At 43.8% G+C, this 16416-nt stretch overlaps 1 protein-coding gene across 1 annotated transcript in view; it reads left to right on the top strand.

Moving 5' to 3' along the window:
• LOC143287377 (glyoxylate reductase/hydroxypyruvate reductase-like) overlaps positions 1-8730 on the top strand; it is a 33878-nt gene extending 25148 nt beyond the window's left edge. Inside the window, exon 5 of the mRNA XM_076595345.1 lies at positions 8433-8730. Coding sequence (XP_076451460.1) covers positions 8433-8718 — 286 coding nt within the window. The 3' untranslated portion in view covers positions 8719-8730. The remainder of the gene's footprint in view (positions 1-8432) is intronic.
• Positions 8731-16416: the final 7686 nt, after the last annotated feature.

Genomic DNA, 16416 nt, shown 5'->3' with positions numbered 1-16416 from the left:
CATCTGCCGCAGCTTCCGCTGGATGGTGCTGCATGCGCTCTTCAGTATGTCTTTCTTTGACTGTGACTTGGGATCTTCAATGTGGGCTCTGTAGGCTTGGCATTTGTCTTCCAGAAGCTGCTTGATCTCAGTGCAGTTCTTATCAAACCAGTCTTTGTGCTTCCTGGCAGAAGGTCCAAGGCACTCCGTGGCAGTGTTGTACACCGTCTCATGCAGTGCGCCCCATGCTGACTCCACATTCTGGTTGTCTAGCACGGTGGACTCAGGGCGTTCCTCCAGGGTATCAGCAAAGCTCTGCTTGATGTTGCCTAGCTCTAGCTTGTTGACATTCAGGCGTTTGGGTGCTTTCATGCCCTGAGGCCGTCTCTTGGGCTGGATGCGGAGATTGAGTTTGGAGACGATAAGGTGGTGGTCTGCCCAGCACTCAGCGCCGCACATGGCCCTCGTGACTCGTACGTCCTGCCTGTCCCTCTTCCTGACAATGACAAAGTCGATGAGATGCCAATGCCCAGAGCGAGGATGCATCCATGACGTCCTGTTACGGGTAGGGAGGCAGAAGACGGTGTTTGTGATAAGAAGGTTGTGCTCGGCACATGTCTGGAGAAGTAGTTGACCATTGCTGTTACAGTTACCAACCCCATGCTTCCCAATCACGCCTTCCCAGGAGGTGCTGTCACAGCCAACTCTCGCGTTAAAGGCACCAAGAATGATGAGCTTGTCTGCGTTGGGAACAGTGGTGATGACAGCGTTCAGGTCCTCGTAGAACTTGTCCTTGATCTCATCCGGGTTGGTCATGGTGGGCGCGTAGGCGCTGACAATGATGGTAAACTTCTTCCCGTTGCATAAGGGGAGTTTCATCGTCATCAGGCGATCATTCACTCCTTTCGGGGGGCCAGCCAGCTTGCCAACGAGGGTTGTCTTCACTGCAAAGCCAACTCCAGTCTCACGTCTCTCTTCAGGTCCGCGACCACTCCAAAAGAAGGTGTAGCCTGCGCCTCACTCACAGAGTTCGCGTTCTTCTGCCAGTCTGGTCTCACTTAAGGCAGTGATGTCGATGTTGTACCTGGCTAATTCACTCGCAATGAGTGCTGTGCGTCTCTGTGGTCTGTCCGAGTTGCCTCTGTCCAGAAGCGTACGCACGTTCCATGTGGCAATGGTCAATGGGGTGCTCCTTGTTTTCTTCTTTCTTTCCTTTGTGTGTCGACCGCTTGAGTAGGGTCCCCGTCAGCCGCGGTATGCTGACTAGGGTGGTGTGGAGCAGGCAATGTTTAGGGCACCTTTTCTAGCCCCTTCCTCATGTCATGGAGGTGAGCAGTGCTGTCCTGAAGAGGGCTGCTCAGTCGCTCAGGGGGCTGCCGATCTCCACCGCTGCTCCAGTCAGTAAAAAAACGACCCTATGGCCTGAGCCGCCTGTGTGCAGGTCCGCGGCTACGACTGCCAGTGTACCCACACCTGTCGCTTCGTCGCTCGCCTGTCGCCACAGAGCTTGGGGAAAATGATGAAGGATGACTGATGACTTGCGCGATGACTTTGTTTAGAGTGAAGAGGAGGTGCGCACCGTCGACCTCACTCTCTTGTCCGAGACCGTCTGTATCCAGTGGCAAGACGACGTCAAGACGACTGGAGATGGAAACGGATGCAGTGGATGACCAGGATGCCCTATGTGCCTCCTCCTGCCCTCAGCACTCCACAGTGCTTTGCTGCAACTGCCTTCCTCTCCGTTGAACCATGAAGGTTTCTTCCGCAGAGTCCGCCGGATCCAGTCTTCACATGCTTGGGTAGACAAGCCCTAACTCACCAAGGGTTTGAGACCCGTCGGCTACCCTCACCTAGTTTAGCCTGTCAAAGCCGTTGCCCGGGAGTTGGGCGCTGCCGCATGCTAGCAGCTTCTAGGACCCATAGGTGAGAGCTGGGTGCTGGTGGGGACCAATAGAGGACGAACCACTCCCGGAAGAGCGTGACAAGCCCCCCCCCCCCCCCCCCTTCTAGAGGTACTACCCCTCCCGTGCACCCCCTAACCCCCTGTTGGTAATCCTGCATACAAACGACATGATCATGACTTCAATTGTAACATTCAGTGGATTTGCGCTTCCAGGCCACAGACACTATGGTAATTGAGTCTATGTTCTGGGCTGATTTTACGTCAGCTGATTATGTGACGATACACATCATGACATGGATCATGTATAACACAGCTTTTAGATGTGATGGAGGATGTGATGTCAAGTTATTGTCAAAGTTAGAGGCATATGGCATTACAGATAATATTTCAAAATGGATCACAGTATTCCTGTCTGGGAAACTACAGGTGCGTGTAGGTAAAAGCTATTCATCAGTTTCACAGGTTCTAAGTGGGATTCCCCAGGGTAGTATTCTGGGGTCAATTTTATTCACTATATTTATAAATGATTTACCAGAATGTGTAAGTGGCTGTTGTAAGGTTTTTGCTGATGATACTAAAATTTATGATAAAACTGAAAATTCCATGAAATTGCAAGATGATATAAATAAATTACTAAATTGGTCAAATAAGTGGAATTTGTATTTTAACGTGTCCAAATGTAAAGTTCTACACTTAAGAAAGAATAATTCAAAACATGACAATGTTATGAAACAGACGAAACTACTAGTGTTATTTCGGAGTGTGTTGAGGAAAAGACCTGGCTGTAGCATTTGATCAAAATTTGTCTTTTGATGCCTACATTCAGTCAGCTATAAATAAAGCGAATGAGATATTGGGTATTACAAGGAGAACGTTTACGTTTATGGATAAAGATATATTTACAAAAAAGGCCTGGGTGTAATATTTGATCAAAATTTGTCTTTTGATGCCTACATTCAGTCAGCTATAAATAAAGCGACCGATACTAGAATATGGAAATATAATTTAGTATCATGGATTAAAAAGGCAATCTGTGGCAATTGAACGGGTTCAAAAGAGAGCAACAAGAATGGTGCCAGAACTGTGGGAATTAGATCACAAAAATCGGTTGATGCAACTGAATTTACACTCGTTCAAATACAGACACTGTAGGGGAGATATGATACAAGTTTTCAAGATCATAAACAAAATTGATGACTTTGACCCAACACTCTTTTCTCAACTAACAAATCTGATATAACCAGAAGTTCAAATAACAATTTTTATATACAAATTTTTAGGACAAATGTTTGCAAATCATTCTTCAGCATCAGAGCTGTTAAATGTTGGAGTGCACTATTAAATGTAACAAAATCAGCTAACACTGTAACCAACTTCAAGAATCTTCTGGATAACGACCTTAGATCATTAGCTCAGAAAAGTGATTTTGACAATTAATTGATAGGCAAATTAGCATGCAAATGCAAACCCCAAAATACATATTTCAAGAAGGGAATTCGAAAAGCCGTGAGGCTTATTATAGTCCCAACTTCTGTATCGGTATCTGATGACTACCGTTCGTCAACGTTAGTTTGATCTGGATCGAAGATTCATGCATCAGCTCATGGTCGTGAAATGTTTGAACATTCACAGTCGCCGTCGGCTCTCTTGTGGCTGTGTAATCTGTATTGCATGACGTCACACCTCCACTTGCCATTCTTGTCTTTATTTGAGTACAGAGGGGAAAATACGAATTTTCCTGTGCCTATGTCATATCGATATATAAAATTCACTGAATTCTGAATCGTCTGACACCACATGTATGTTCAGGAAAATTCTTGTTTTGAAGCCACGGCAGACAAATATGTGGGTTTTTCCATGAGCATATTGTGGCTGAATAATCTGTCCTGCATGACGTCACTCCTCCACTTGCAATACTTGTCATCGTTTGAGTAGTGCAGAAAGAAGATACGAATTTTCCTGTGCCTTTTTCATATGGAAATTAAAAGTTTATTCAGTTCCAAATCATTTGACACAATAGATATTCAGGATGATTCTTGGTGGGTTTTTTAAGTCACAGGCACACAAATATATGTTGTTGTTTTTCCAGAGCCGATTTCTTCATTCCTACTCCTTGGGCATACTGTAATTATACAGATCTGATAAAACATTTGATGAATAAGAAAATAATGATAACGAAAACCACCTCAAACTGAGATGTGAATTTGGACTTCACACTGGCTGGGGTTATGTACGGGGCTAATGTGGAGATGACTCTCAACTATCTGTACATGGATTTTTTTTAGGAATTAACACCTATCGGTGCAATTGCTGAAGTTTGAATGTTTATGGACAGTGCTCAGCTATCTGTATAAGAGGCTGCAGCTGGAAAACTCACTGAAAAGTCCTCCTTTAACTTGGAATTGGATTCCCCCCCATTCCGAATCAAGTGCATGCAAGTGCCTTCCTGTGACATACAACGATACATATATGATCGAATGAATTGGCACATACTGGTGCAGCTGCTGTAAATGGAATGTCCATGGATAAGTCCCCATATGACTTGATGGTGGAAAAGGCTATGTTTATGATTTTGACATATTTTGATCGTATAAAAGTGTGTGTATGCGTATGCGCATGCACGCGCGCGTGTGTGTGTAAGCATGGTATGAGTTTGTCTGTGTGTGTGTGTGTATGCATGTGTGCATGTTTGTGTATGTGTGTTTGTGTGGAGACATGACAGTGTTATGCATCATAGCCTTGCAAATGGTTCAATGTATAGTTTTTTTGTAACCCTGATATAACGTAACACATCGCCTTGTTACAAACTGGACATTTGGGAAATCATAACAGGATCCTGCCTTTATGAATGTAAACCATCCCATGCACGTGCGCCCATCGTCGCTCATGAACGGGCATGCAGGCGTGCTTGTGCATATGTGTGTGTGTGGAGTGTGCGTGTGTGAGTGTGTGTGAGAGAGAGAGAGAGAGAGAGAGAAGGCGTGTTCGATTCATTGTGAACAGTTAACTGGAACACGACGTTTTCTGTAAGACTGCAGAAGAGATGATAATATGCATTTTTTCAGTATGTTCATGTGTTAAATATATTAATAAATCTAAACACTTTCACGTTTTTTTCTCGGTTAAAATGCTATGTAATCACAACGTGGCTTGAGGGAGATCCATATCATGCTTGTGCTCATCAGTTGCTGAGCCATTTTTTGTTTGTTTACTTGATTTGTTTTTAATTGCATTTCTGAAATTGTCCACTTTATCTTTATTCTTACTAGATATTGAAAATATCTTCTTAATAATATGTATGTATCAAATGTATGAACAGAACCAGTGGTAAAGACTGTAACAGTTGTTTTGACATTGAAAGATGCATAGTTTTCTTCTTCTTCATGTTTTTGATACTAACAACCCAGGACCAGCTGTAGGTGGTGAGCTCCGTGCCATACATATCAATGTCTGAGAAATAAGATAGACATTTTAGACTTGGAATTAAGTAATTATGATGTGAATACTGATTCCGAAACATGGCTTTCGGATACCGTTTGTAACAGCGACAGTAACTGACTAATTTTCACCCACCTTTCAGACGTGACCGGCCAAATGACCCTCACGGTGGTGTTGCAATTTATGTAAAACATTCTCTATATTGTAAAGTACGCCACGACCTCTCAGTACCTGACTTAGAAGCTGTATGGATAGAAACAAAACTTGACAAGACAAGTTTCCTTATTGGGTCTTTTTTTATCGCCCTCCTAGTTCACCAGTAAATTACTGGCAACTAATTAGTGATAGTATTAACAAAGCCAACAGTACGTCGAGTAAGTTCTTAATATTTGGAGATTTCAATACTGACTTCATGAACAGACCATCACAGCACTTCCTTGACATATTAAACCTATATGACTTGTATCAACTGACCAACCAACCTACACGAGTGACTGAAACTACCAGTACATGTTTAGATTTGATAATAACCCAAAGTCCACAAATCATTCAATCTGTTGATGTCTTATCCCCCATCTGTAGTGACCACAGTGTTCCTTGTGTTTCCATAAAGAATTCGTTTACTGGAAAAACTTCAGTTAAGAGGACTATCGATAACTACAACTACAAGAATTTAGATGTGGAAAAATTACAACGTTTACTATTAGGGATTAATTGGGATATTGTATTATCCAAGGAAACTGTAGATAAAAGTGCAGAACTGTTTAGTGAAATTTTACTTGATATAGCTAAACCATGCATACCTTTCAAGCAGGTTAAAATCTGCTCTGGTAATACACTATGGATGACCGGTGAAATTCTATTCTTAATTGAACAACGTAAAGACCTCCACAAGAAAGCAAAAAGAAGCAATTTACCAGGAGACTGGCAAAGCTTCCGTCAATTTAGGAATTTGTAGTATCGAAAGTTAGAAATAGGAAAATCGAATACCTAGAAGATTTGAATAAAAAGGCTTCTGATCCTTCACAATTTGGTAACAAAGATGTACTACACAAATAAAGAAAAAACTAACATAATGAATGGATGTTTTGTTGAGCAGTCAACGATAGACTCTAGCAGTGGTACTCTTCGAGTTATCCCTCGCTAGAAACTGAAATATCTGAATTAAGTTTTACAGTCCCAGAAGTGACTGAGGTATTACAAACATTAACACGTTTACTGGGCCATGTCTTATACATAACAGATTACTCACTGCATCTGCCAACATTATAAATGAACCACTAACCAGGTTATTTGATAAATGTTTGGATCAGAAAATCGCACATGTGACTCCTTTACATAAAAAGTGTGAAAGGGAGCTGTGCTCAAATTACCGTCCCATCTCATGATTATGAAGCTGTGTAGGTAAAGTGTTAGAAAAATGCATCCATAGACATGTATATCACCAGTCTCACAATAACTAATATCATTGCACATGCACAATCTGGATTAATTCATGGTGATTCAACTGTTAACCAATAAATAAATATTTATGATGATTTATGTGGTACATAGGACCAAGGTATCCCTACCAAAGTTGTATATTTTGATATTTCAAAGGCTTTTGATCGGGTGTGGCACGCGAGTTTTTTTTTTAAAGTTAAATGCCATTGGTATACGTGGCAAATTACAGGACTTCTTTCAAGATTATCTGTCACATCAATTCCAGACTGTAGTCTTAAAGTCTTAACTCCCGAGAGCAAGGTTTCGGTTGCGCCCCTTTTCTCTGCATTCAAATTTTGTATTACGTGTAGCTGACACATTTTGTACTTTCCAAAGTCAATTCAGGTCTAGATTGGAAGCTGCTATAAATGAAGCCAAACCGTAGCTTTATTAGGCTTTTATTTTGAATAAACCTTCACCGACGTCACAGTGTCAGACTCTGGTGAGAAACTGGCTTGATTCAAATCGCCCGCCATTTATAGTCCGGTTCAGGCTTTAAGGGGTGAAAAATCAGATTTACAGTTAGTTCCTGTAGGTGTTCCACGGGGATCTGCAAATGGCGGGTGGGGGGGGGTCGGGGGGGTGGTGGGGGGGGGCATATTAACAGTATTGCCAATAAGGTAAGAATGCTGATTTCTTGCTTGAAATATTACAAATATAAATTAAGCAGAAAAGTATTAGAGACCGTGTATAAATCATTTATTTTACCTCATTTTGATTTCACAGGTATTCTGTGGGATAATTGCAGTGATGCACAGAAAAACATGTTAGAAGCTGTAATAATCATAGTAGGAGCAGTTAAAGGAACAAGTCATAGAAAATTAATTGAAAAGTTGGGTTTATGTTCCTTGAAGGAACGTAGTCAAAGACACAAACTAGTATAATATCACAAAATGGTGGACGGTAGCTGTCCAAAATACTTGTCTGACCTCACACCCCCTCTAGTTTCAGCTAATAATCCTTGCCACAGACGTAGACCACTTGAGAGAGCTGTGACACATTGTAAAACTAACTTAAACTCTGATTCATTTATTCCATCTACAACCAAACTATGGAACAGTCCCTGATAACATAAAATGTAGTGATTCTTTAAGCCCGTTAAAAAGATACCTTTCCTCTAGTGACACAGCCGTCTCCCCACATTATCACACTGGTAACAGAAAAGAAAAAAATGTCATTGTAGACTTCGCTTAAATATGAGTAACCTTAACCAAGATTTGTTTGATCCTCATCTTCTACTGCATACAAATTGTTCTTGTGAATATCCTGAAGAGACAGTCGAACATTTTCTTTTACACTGCCCAAATTACAACAATATAACTATAAGAGAGAAGACAATTGCTACTCTCCCTGTAAATAATGCAAACGTAAATACTTTATTACGAGGTGACCCAGTTATTAGTTCCCTTGAGGCCTCCTTGAGCTAGTGATACTGATACTGAACGCTGTATTCCACCATGTTTCTCGATATTAAAAATGTTTAAACCAACTAAGATGTGAAACTGTATTTTTATAGATAAAACAATTGATGACAAAAACACCTCAAACTATGATGTGGCACTGAAGTTTGAAAATATGTGATGGAAAAAAAACTCCTATCAAACTAAGCTATGCCTGACTTTGCCCACAGCATGAAGAACACTGCGATCATCGTCAACACGGGGCGGGGAGGAGTGATCAACCACGAAGAGCTGGTCGTTGCCCTGGAGAACGGGGTGATTGGTGGGGCAGCGGTAGATGTGACGGAGCCTGAACCTCTGCCCAAGGACCACCCCCTGGTTCACTTGAACAACTGTGCGGTCACCCCCCACATGGGCTCCAACACCTGGGACTCCCGCAACCAGATGTCCCTCTTGGCCGCAGAGTGCATTATCAGTGTCTTCAACAAAGAGAAGCCCAAGGGGATGGTGGCCTAGAAAGGAGCTAGAAAGGAGCTGCTTCTCTGCGTGACTTGAGGAGGAGTAGAAGAGGAAGAAGAATGGTTCGTTATCCATACTACATTTTTTTTTTTTAAACTCAGGTCTTCTGGGCGTCAGTGAGTCACAATACATCATATTACTACGAATGAATGTTGCTGCAGGATTTGTTACACATTTCCACAATTACAAAAAGTAAAACAACATTTAGAGTTTAGATAAAATCATTTACTACTTGTTGCATGTCTAGAGCAATTGCTGGCCAACTTGGGAACATGCATCAGTTTGTTCATGACTTTTATGCTGCAGATCACAAGTTCTGGCAGTCACTGGCATAACCAAAACATAACAGAGGTAAACATACACATCAGAACCAAAATTCAGCTTTGTGATAGGGGTGGGGAACAAGTCACTCTTTGATGTTGTTTGATTGAAGCTTGTGTGTTTTGTTGGGATGTTGATGATTGATTATTTGGGATTTTCTTGTTATTGGTTTTTAATGGGATGGGTTGATTGTTCAAGGTATGTGAGCTTTAGTCAATTTGTATAGATGGTAAATGGTATGTGTGTCAGTGTCACACATGATTTCAGGTTTCTGACTCAGGATGACAAGTAGAAGACAGAGAAATTTTACTTAACAATGTGCAGACGTTTGCACAAAGTTGCAAATTTTTATTATGACCAAAGAATGTTGTTGAGGTGAAGTGAGCTGATGGCCAGGGAGAATGATACAGAGCTCATCCCTCCTCCCTAAGAGTGAGATAGGCATTGAACAATGGAGAAGAAGCAAACTGTACTTTTTCTTATTACTTGGAAGATATACAGATATATAATAATGTATATACAGATATATAATAATGTTGATGCTGACAGCAACGTCTGGTCTCTCTGTTCTGTGATTGAAATATGGCCGTTGATTTACGGACCCTGTCAGCAGTTAGTGATGATAATACGTTCCCTTTGATCTGACACCTTTTGGGGGCAGGGGATATTTTTTAACACCTGTGACCTGAATAGAACTCGGTGCATATTACTCAACTTTGTCTTTTTAGTTTCTGACAAAAAGGATTCTTGATATTGTGGAAATTGGATGCTGTTATTCTATATTGCTTGATTGTGTTTTTTTCCCAGTTGTAAATATCTGAACAATCTCAAAACTCTGGGAATCTGAAGTTTGGTTGCTGATTTCGAGAAGGTGCGCATGTTGGAAATGTTTCCCTACAGGTAGGTTTTGTTGTTGTTGTTGTAAATCTGCACTTTATTGAAATTTTGTATTTGTAATAAACTAATTTTCCGTGTCTAGTGGTTTTTGAGTGTTTTGTTTAATGACGGAAGAAGAAAGAGGGTCAGACAGTGTTTTGTCATTGCTTCATGCCTGTTCTTCATTCAGAGTACTGGGATTATAACAAAAGTTGTGTGATAATCAGTCGGGAACAGAGTAGCAGACAGAGCATCTGCTTGCTTTGATGTGCATCATAGAAATTCGTTTTGGTTCAGCCTCGACAGGCGCAATCGCCGGCGGAGTGATTAAAGCGTTGGACTTTCAATCTCAGGGTCCCTGGTAACGGCGTCTGGGGATTTTTCCGATCTCCCAGGTCAACATATGTGCAGACCTGCTTGTGCCTGAACCCCCTTCGTGTGTATACGCAAGCAGAACATCAAATACGCACGTTAAAGATCCTGTAATCCATGTCAGTGTTCGGTGGGTTATGGAAACAAGAACATACCCAGCATGCACACCCCCGAAAACGGAGTATGGCTGCCTACATGGTGGGGTAAAAACAGTCATACACGTATTAGCCCGCTCGTGTAAATACGAGTGAACGTGGTAGTTGCAGCCCACGAACACAGAAGAAGGTTCAGCCTCGTGTCACGACATGTGTAAAGACATTATGGATATAACTTGACACGTTTTATCTCGTGTTGAGAAAGTGGAACTGTGTAATAATTCTGATTTGGCTGTCTTAGTGTTGATGTGTAGGTATGTGAGTGTCCCTGTATGTTTAAACTTTAAAACTGCATTTTCTCATTATATGAACCACTGCCGTGGACATAAACTTGGCATCATTATAGACATTGATGTCACTTTTCTGAAATCTTATCTCCATCAGAATGACCATAGGCATTATGACAAAGATAGCGAGAAAAATGCGCCCATTATGATTACCATAAACATTCGGAAATTTCAACCTAAACGTTTTTAATAGTAGCTACAAAATATTCGTAAATATATATATGTAATATTTACCACAGAATGCAAATATGAAGTGTTCCTGATCAGTATGAATGGTGGTGGTGGTGTGTCCATCGAGATCGATGATGACCATCGTTGTCATCCAGCTGGGGGATGGGGGGAGGGTGATGGTGGGGTGGGGGGGAGAATGCTCATGAATCTATCTGTGAATGCGCAGATGGCTGAATAGTCCAATCTGCGCACGAAATGTTCGCTGACAGTTGGGGCAGACAAAGACAGGCATACCATTGTCAGGGAGCTTGTTTGCCCGTGACTTTCTGGCCTGCCTCTTCTGAACAGCTGCAGCAGTCCTGTTGGCCTCGCACAACTTGGCGCCTTTGTGCACAGCAGCGCGCCATTTGTCACGGTCTACTGCAGGTTCCTCCCAGGAGTCAGGGTTGATATCAAACGCCTTCAGAGACACTTTCAGAGTATCTCTGAAGTGCTTCTTCTGACCTCCGTGTGATCTTTTCCCTTGTTGCAGCTCGCCATAGAAGAGCCTTTTGGGCAGCCGATGGTCTGGCATGCGCGCCACGTGTCCAGCCCAGCGAAGCTGGGACTGCATCAGGATGGTGAAGATGCTGGGAAGGGTGGCTTTTGCGGGCACCTCTGTGTCTGGGGTCCTGTCTTGCCACTTGATGTTCAGTAGCTTCCTGAGGCATGTTGTGTGGAAGTGGTTCAGCTTCTTGGCATGTCGTTGGTACACTGTCCAAGTTTCGCAGGCGTACAGTAGTGTGGGGAGAACTACTGCTCTGTAGACCTTTAGCTTGGTCTCAAGACTAATGCCTCTTCTGTTCCAGACATTTGCATTGAGTCTACCAAAAGTTGCGCTTGCTCTTGCAATCCTGACGTTCACTTCATCGTCGATGGTCGCATTTCGTGACAGTGTGCTGCCAAGGTATGTGAACCACTCCACCGCACTGAGTCTCTGACCGTTGATTGTGATGTTGGGCTCAACGTAGGGTTTCCCTGGTGCTGGCTGATGGAGAACTTCAGTTTTCCTTGTGCTGATGGTAAGGCCGAAGTTCCTGCTGGCAGTGGCAAACTTGTCGACGCTGAGTTGCATGTCAGCTTCAGATCCAGCGTTGAGGGCACAATCATCAGCAAACAAAAAGTCTCTGATGATGTCTGTCATTACCTTCGTTTTTGCTTGAAGCCTTCTGAGGTTAAACAACTTGCCATCTGTTTGGTACTTTAGGGCCGATTCCAACATCGCCATCTCTGAAGGCATCAGTAAGCATTGCAGAGAACATGAGGCTGAACAGTGTTGGAGCCAGGACACAGCCTTGCTTGACACCATTTGTGACAGCAAAAGGAGCAGATGTTTCGCCATTGTCCTGGACTCGAGCCTGCATGCCTTCATGGAATTGACTGACCAAGGAAATAAATTTCCGAGGGCATCCGTACTTGGCCATGATCTTCCACAGTCCCTCTCTACTCACGGTGTCGAAGGCCTTAGTGAGGTCGACATAGGTGGAGAACAGATCAGCATTTTGCTCCTGACATTTCTCTTGCAGCTGCCTTGCAGCAAACACCATGTCGGTGGTTCCGCGCTCTTTCCGGAATCCACATTGGCTCTCAGGCAAGTGACCTTGGTCAAGGTGTGCTGTGAGGCAGTTTAGTAGGATCCTGGCAAGTATCTTGCCTGCGATGGAGAGCAAGGAAATGCCCCGATGGTTATCACAGGCTTGCCGGTTCCCCTTTCGCTTGTACAAGTGAATGATAGATGCATCTTTGAAATACTGGGGGATCGTCTCTTCTTTCCACATGAGTGAGTACAGCTGATGGAGCTTCTCAGTCAGCACAGTGCCTCAATCCTTGTAGACCTCTGCTGGTATGGAGTCTGAGCCAGGTGCTTTGCCACTGGATAGCAGACGGATTGCTTTCTGGGTCTCAAGAGGTGTTGGCGGATCGTCCAGTGCTTCGTTGATGGGGACTTGTGGGAGACAGTCTATGGCTTCATCATTTATGGAGGAAGGGCGATTTAAGACACTGTTGAAGTGCTCAGCCCAGCGTTCGAGAATTTTCTCCTCGGTGATCAAGGTATTCCCATCTGTACTGAGGAGGGGGGATGATCCTGAGGATGTGGGGCCGTAGACTTCTTTTAAGGCATCATAGAACCTCTTCATATCGTGCCTGTCAGCATATCCCTGGATCTCATCAGCTTTGTCACTCAGCCACTTATCCTGCATCTGGCATAACTTTTGCTGAACAGTCCTGCGGATGGCATCGTACGCATCCTTTTTTGATGTGGACTTTGGGTTGCTCAGGTAGGCTTGATGCAGACGGCGTTTCTCATCCAGAAGCTGCTTGATTTCATCACAGTTTTCATCAAACCAGTCTTTGTGCTTTCTGGTCATGGGTCCCAGGGTCTCTGAAGCTGTACTATAGATCAGCTCACGCAGGGTCCTCCAGTCAGACTCCACATTCTGGTTGTCCAGAGAGGCGGATTCCAGACGATCTTCCAGCAGCTCCACAAAGGACTGTTTGATGGTGATGTTTTTCAGCTTAGCGATGTTGAGCCGTTTTGGAGCCTTCTGGCCTTGGGGGCGTCTCTTGGGCTGGATTCGAATATTCAGCTTCGAGACAAGGCGATGGTCTGTCCAACACTCAGCGCTGCACATTGTTTTTGTCACACGTACATCTTGCCTATCCCTTTTCCTGACGATGACGTAATCGATGAGATGCCAATGCTTTGAGCGAGGGTGCATCCATAACGTCCTGTTACGGGTAGGGAGGCAGAAAACTGTGTTGGTTATCAGCAGTTCGTGCTCTGCACAGGTCTGAAGCAAAAGCAATCCATTTGGGTTGCAGTGGCCCACACCGTGCTTTCCAATCACTCCATCCCAGGAGATGTAGTCAGAGCCAACTCTAGCATTGAAGTCCCCAAGAATGATGAGCTTGTCTGCTTTAGGGATAGCAGCAATGACAGAGTGAAGGTCCTCGTAGAACTTCGCCTTCACTTCATCCGGGTTGGTCATGGTTGGGGCATAGGCACTGACAATGGTGAGGTGCTTCTGGCCAGATGCCAGTGGGAGTTTCATGGTCATAAGCCTATCATTGACTCCCTTTGGGATTCCAGCTAGCTTGCTGACAAGTGCTGCAAAACCAACGCCAGCCTCACGTCGCTCTTCGCTTCCTTGTCCACTCCAGAAGAAGGTGTAACCAGATCCCTGTTCACAGAGCTCGTCTTCGCCTGCAAGCCGAGTCTCACTCAAGGCTCCGATGTCAATGTTGTATCTGGCGAGTTCGGATGCAACTAGTGCCGTTCTCCTTTGGGGTCTGTCCGCGTTATCTCTGTTCAGGAGAGTCCTTATGTTCCAAGCACCAATGGTGAGAGGAACGATCCTTGTTTTTTATCTTTTCTTTCTTGTTGTTTCGACCGCTGATGTAGGGTCCCTGCCAGCCGCGGTATGCTGGCCAGGGTGATATGGAGCAGGCAATTTTTAGGGCACCTTTTCTAGCCCCTTCCTCATGCCAGGGAGGTGAGCAGTGCATTCCTAAAGAGGGCTGCTCAGACGCTCAGACGGCTGCCGAGCTCCATCGCTGCTCCTGTCGACGAAGAACGACCCTATGGCCTGAGCCGCCTGCGTGCAGGTCTGCGGCTGCGACTGCCAGTGTACCCACACCTGTCGTTTCGTCGCTCGCCTGTCGCCACAGGACTTGGGGGTGATGAAAGGATGAAGGATGAAAGGTCATTTTGGATGACTGATGACTTGCGCGATGAGTTTGTTTAAAGTGAAGAGGAGTTGCGCAACGTCGACCTCACTCTCTCGTCCGGGTCCACCAGTTTCCAGTGGCAAGACTAAGTCGAGACGACTGGAGGATGAGCACGGATGCAGTGGATGACCAAGATATCCTTTCGGTGTCTCATCTTGCTCTCTGCACTCCACAGTGCGTTGCTGTAACCGCCTTCCTCTCTGTTGAACCGATAGGTTTCTTCCGCAGATTCTGCCGGATCCAGACTTCGCATGCATGGGTAGACACACCCCGGGGGCCAACTGCGTGTGGCATGCACACAGCACAGTGGAGCTAGATGGCCGTCGGTGGCTCTCCTGAGCCAACGCCCTTTTATGGATCTCCATAAGGGTGTCTAGCCACCCGCCTCACCAGTCCCGGAAGGGAGCGGTGGGAGTGCCGGTTTAGTCGCCGGCAACCCGACCCTGAACAGGTTGTACTGGATTACAGGTTACCAGTAGCAGATCTAATAACCTGACCTGACACTCAGTATGAATACTACATCAATGTACATCTATACCATTCAGAGAGTCTGTTGTTTCTATTCCGGTGATAATGATTTACTGTGATAAACCCACTTAGTTGAAATATAAAAGATGGATTGTGCATATATTGTTTTCCATAAGATAAAGACAAGGCTGATATCCATCATACTCCTCCCTGTCACCCTCAACATACAAAACCAAGATTGATTACAACTAGAGGTATGGCCGGAAGTCTTGAGCATCCTGGGTAAAGGGGAAAAACAAGTTGGAACATGATTTTCTCCATCAACATTTTTAATTTCAGAAGAATACTGTCGAGATTTGATTCTGAAAGTTTACAGCCAGTGAGAGAGAAATCGCCTGCACCAATATTGTGCTAAATATATATATATATATATAGAGAGAGAGAGAGAGAGAGAGAGATCAGTGGAAGAAGGCCGTTGAAGTTGTATTCCATACACTTAAGGCCAAATCAAAGTACGTTTGCAAGCAGTTATTGAAAATTATTATTTGCCTTCCATAATTATAAGGCAGTTAAAGCGAGCATGCATTATACATATGCATATTTTCATGTGATATTCAATGGAAAAAATACTGCAGTAGACCAACCTGTTTTTATCACAACATAGCAAATATTCTGTGGTAAACAGGATGGCCTACTGCAGTATTTTTTCCATTGAATAATTTTGTCTTCAACAATTGATTTGTATCATTTCTTTGTTGGTAAAGTCAGTTTCCATCCAGAAGTGACAGCTCTGGCTACTCCTATGATTTTTTTTTTTTTTTTTTTTAAGCTCACTTGCATTGGAGCTACGGATCTCTACCACTGTTCTGAGGTCATTTCCTTCAGTTCATCTGTTGTCAGTTGTATTGTGTTTGGTCACATCTTTCAGTACACATACATCTAGGTCTCCTTAAACATGATTGCAACTGCCTTACTGAAGCTGAATGAATACCTTTTCTGCATCAAGAGCAACACAATGTTTGGAAATGATGGCAGAGGTTGCAACTTGCAAATAAAAACCCAACTTTAATAGTTCACATAATTTTGACTAAATTGTTGCAATTTTGGGACATCTCAGAGCATGTATGGTATCCAAAGTTGAGAAATAAACACCATCTTCAGACCAGCAGTTGGCTGTAACTCTGGATCAAATGAAAATTTTTAGAAAACGGTGACAGGATATGAGGTACCTTGTGTCATGGGGGCAGGATTTTAGGGGGACATTGGCTTGTGGGCAT

Source organism: Babylonia areolata, chromosome 11, assembly GCF_041734735.1.
Source record: "Babylonia areolata isolate BAREFJ2019XMU chromosome 11, ASM4173473v1, whole genome shotgun sequence".
Lineage (NCBI taxonomy): Eukaryota > Metazoa > Mollusca > Gastropoda > Neogastropoda > Buccinidae > Babylonia > Babylonia areolata.
Note: the sequence above shows the minus strand (reverse complement) of the source record. Positions and strands in the feature narration are given on the sequence as shown.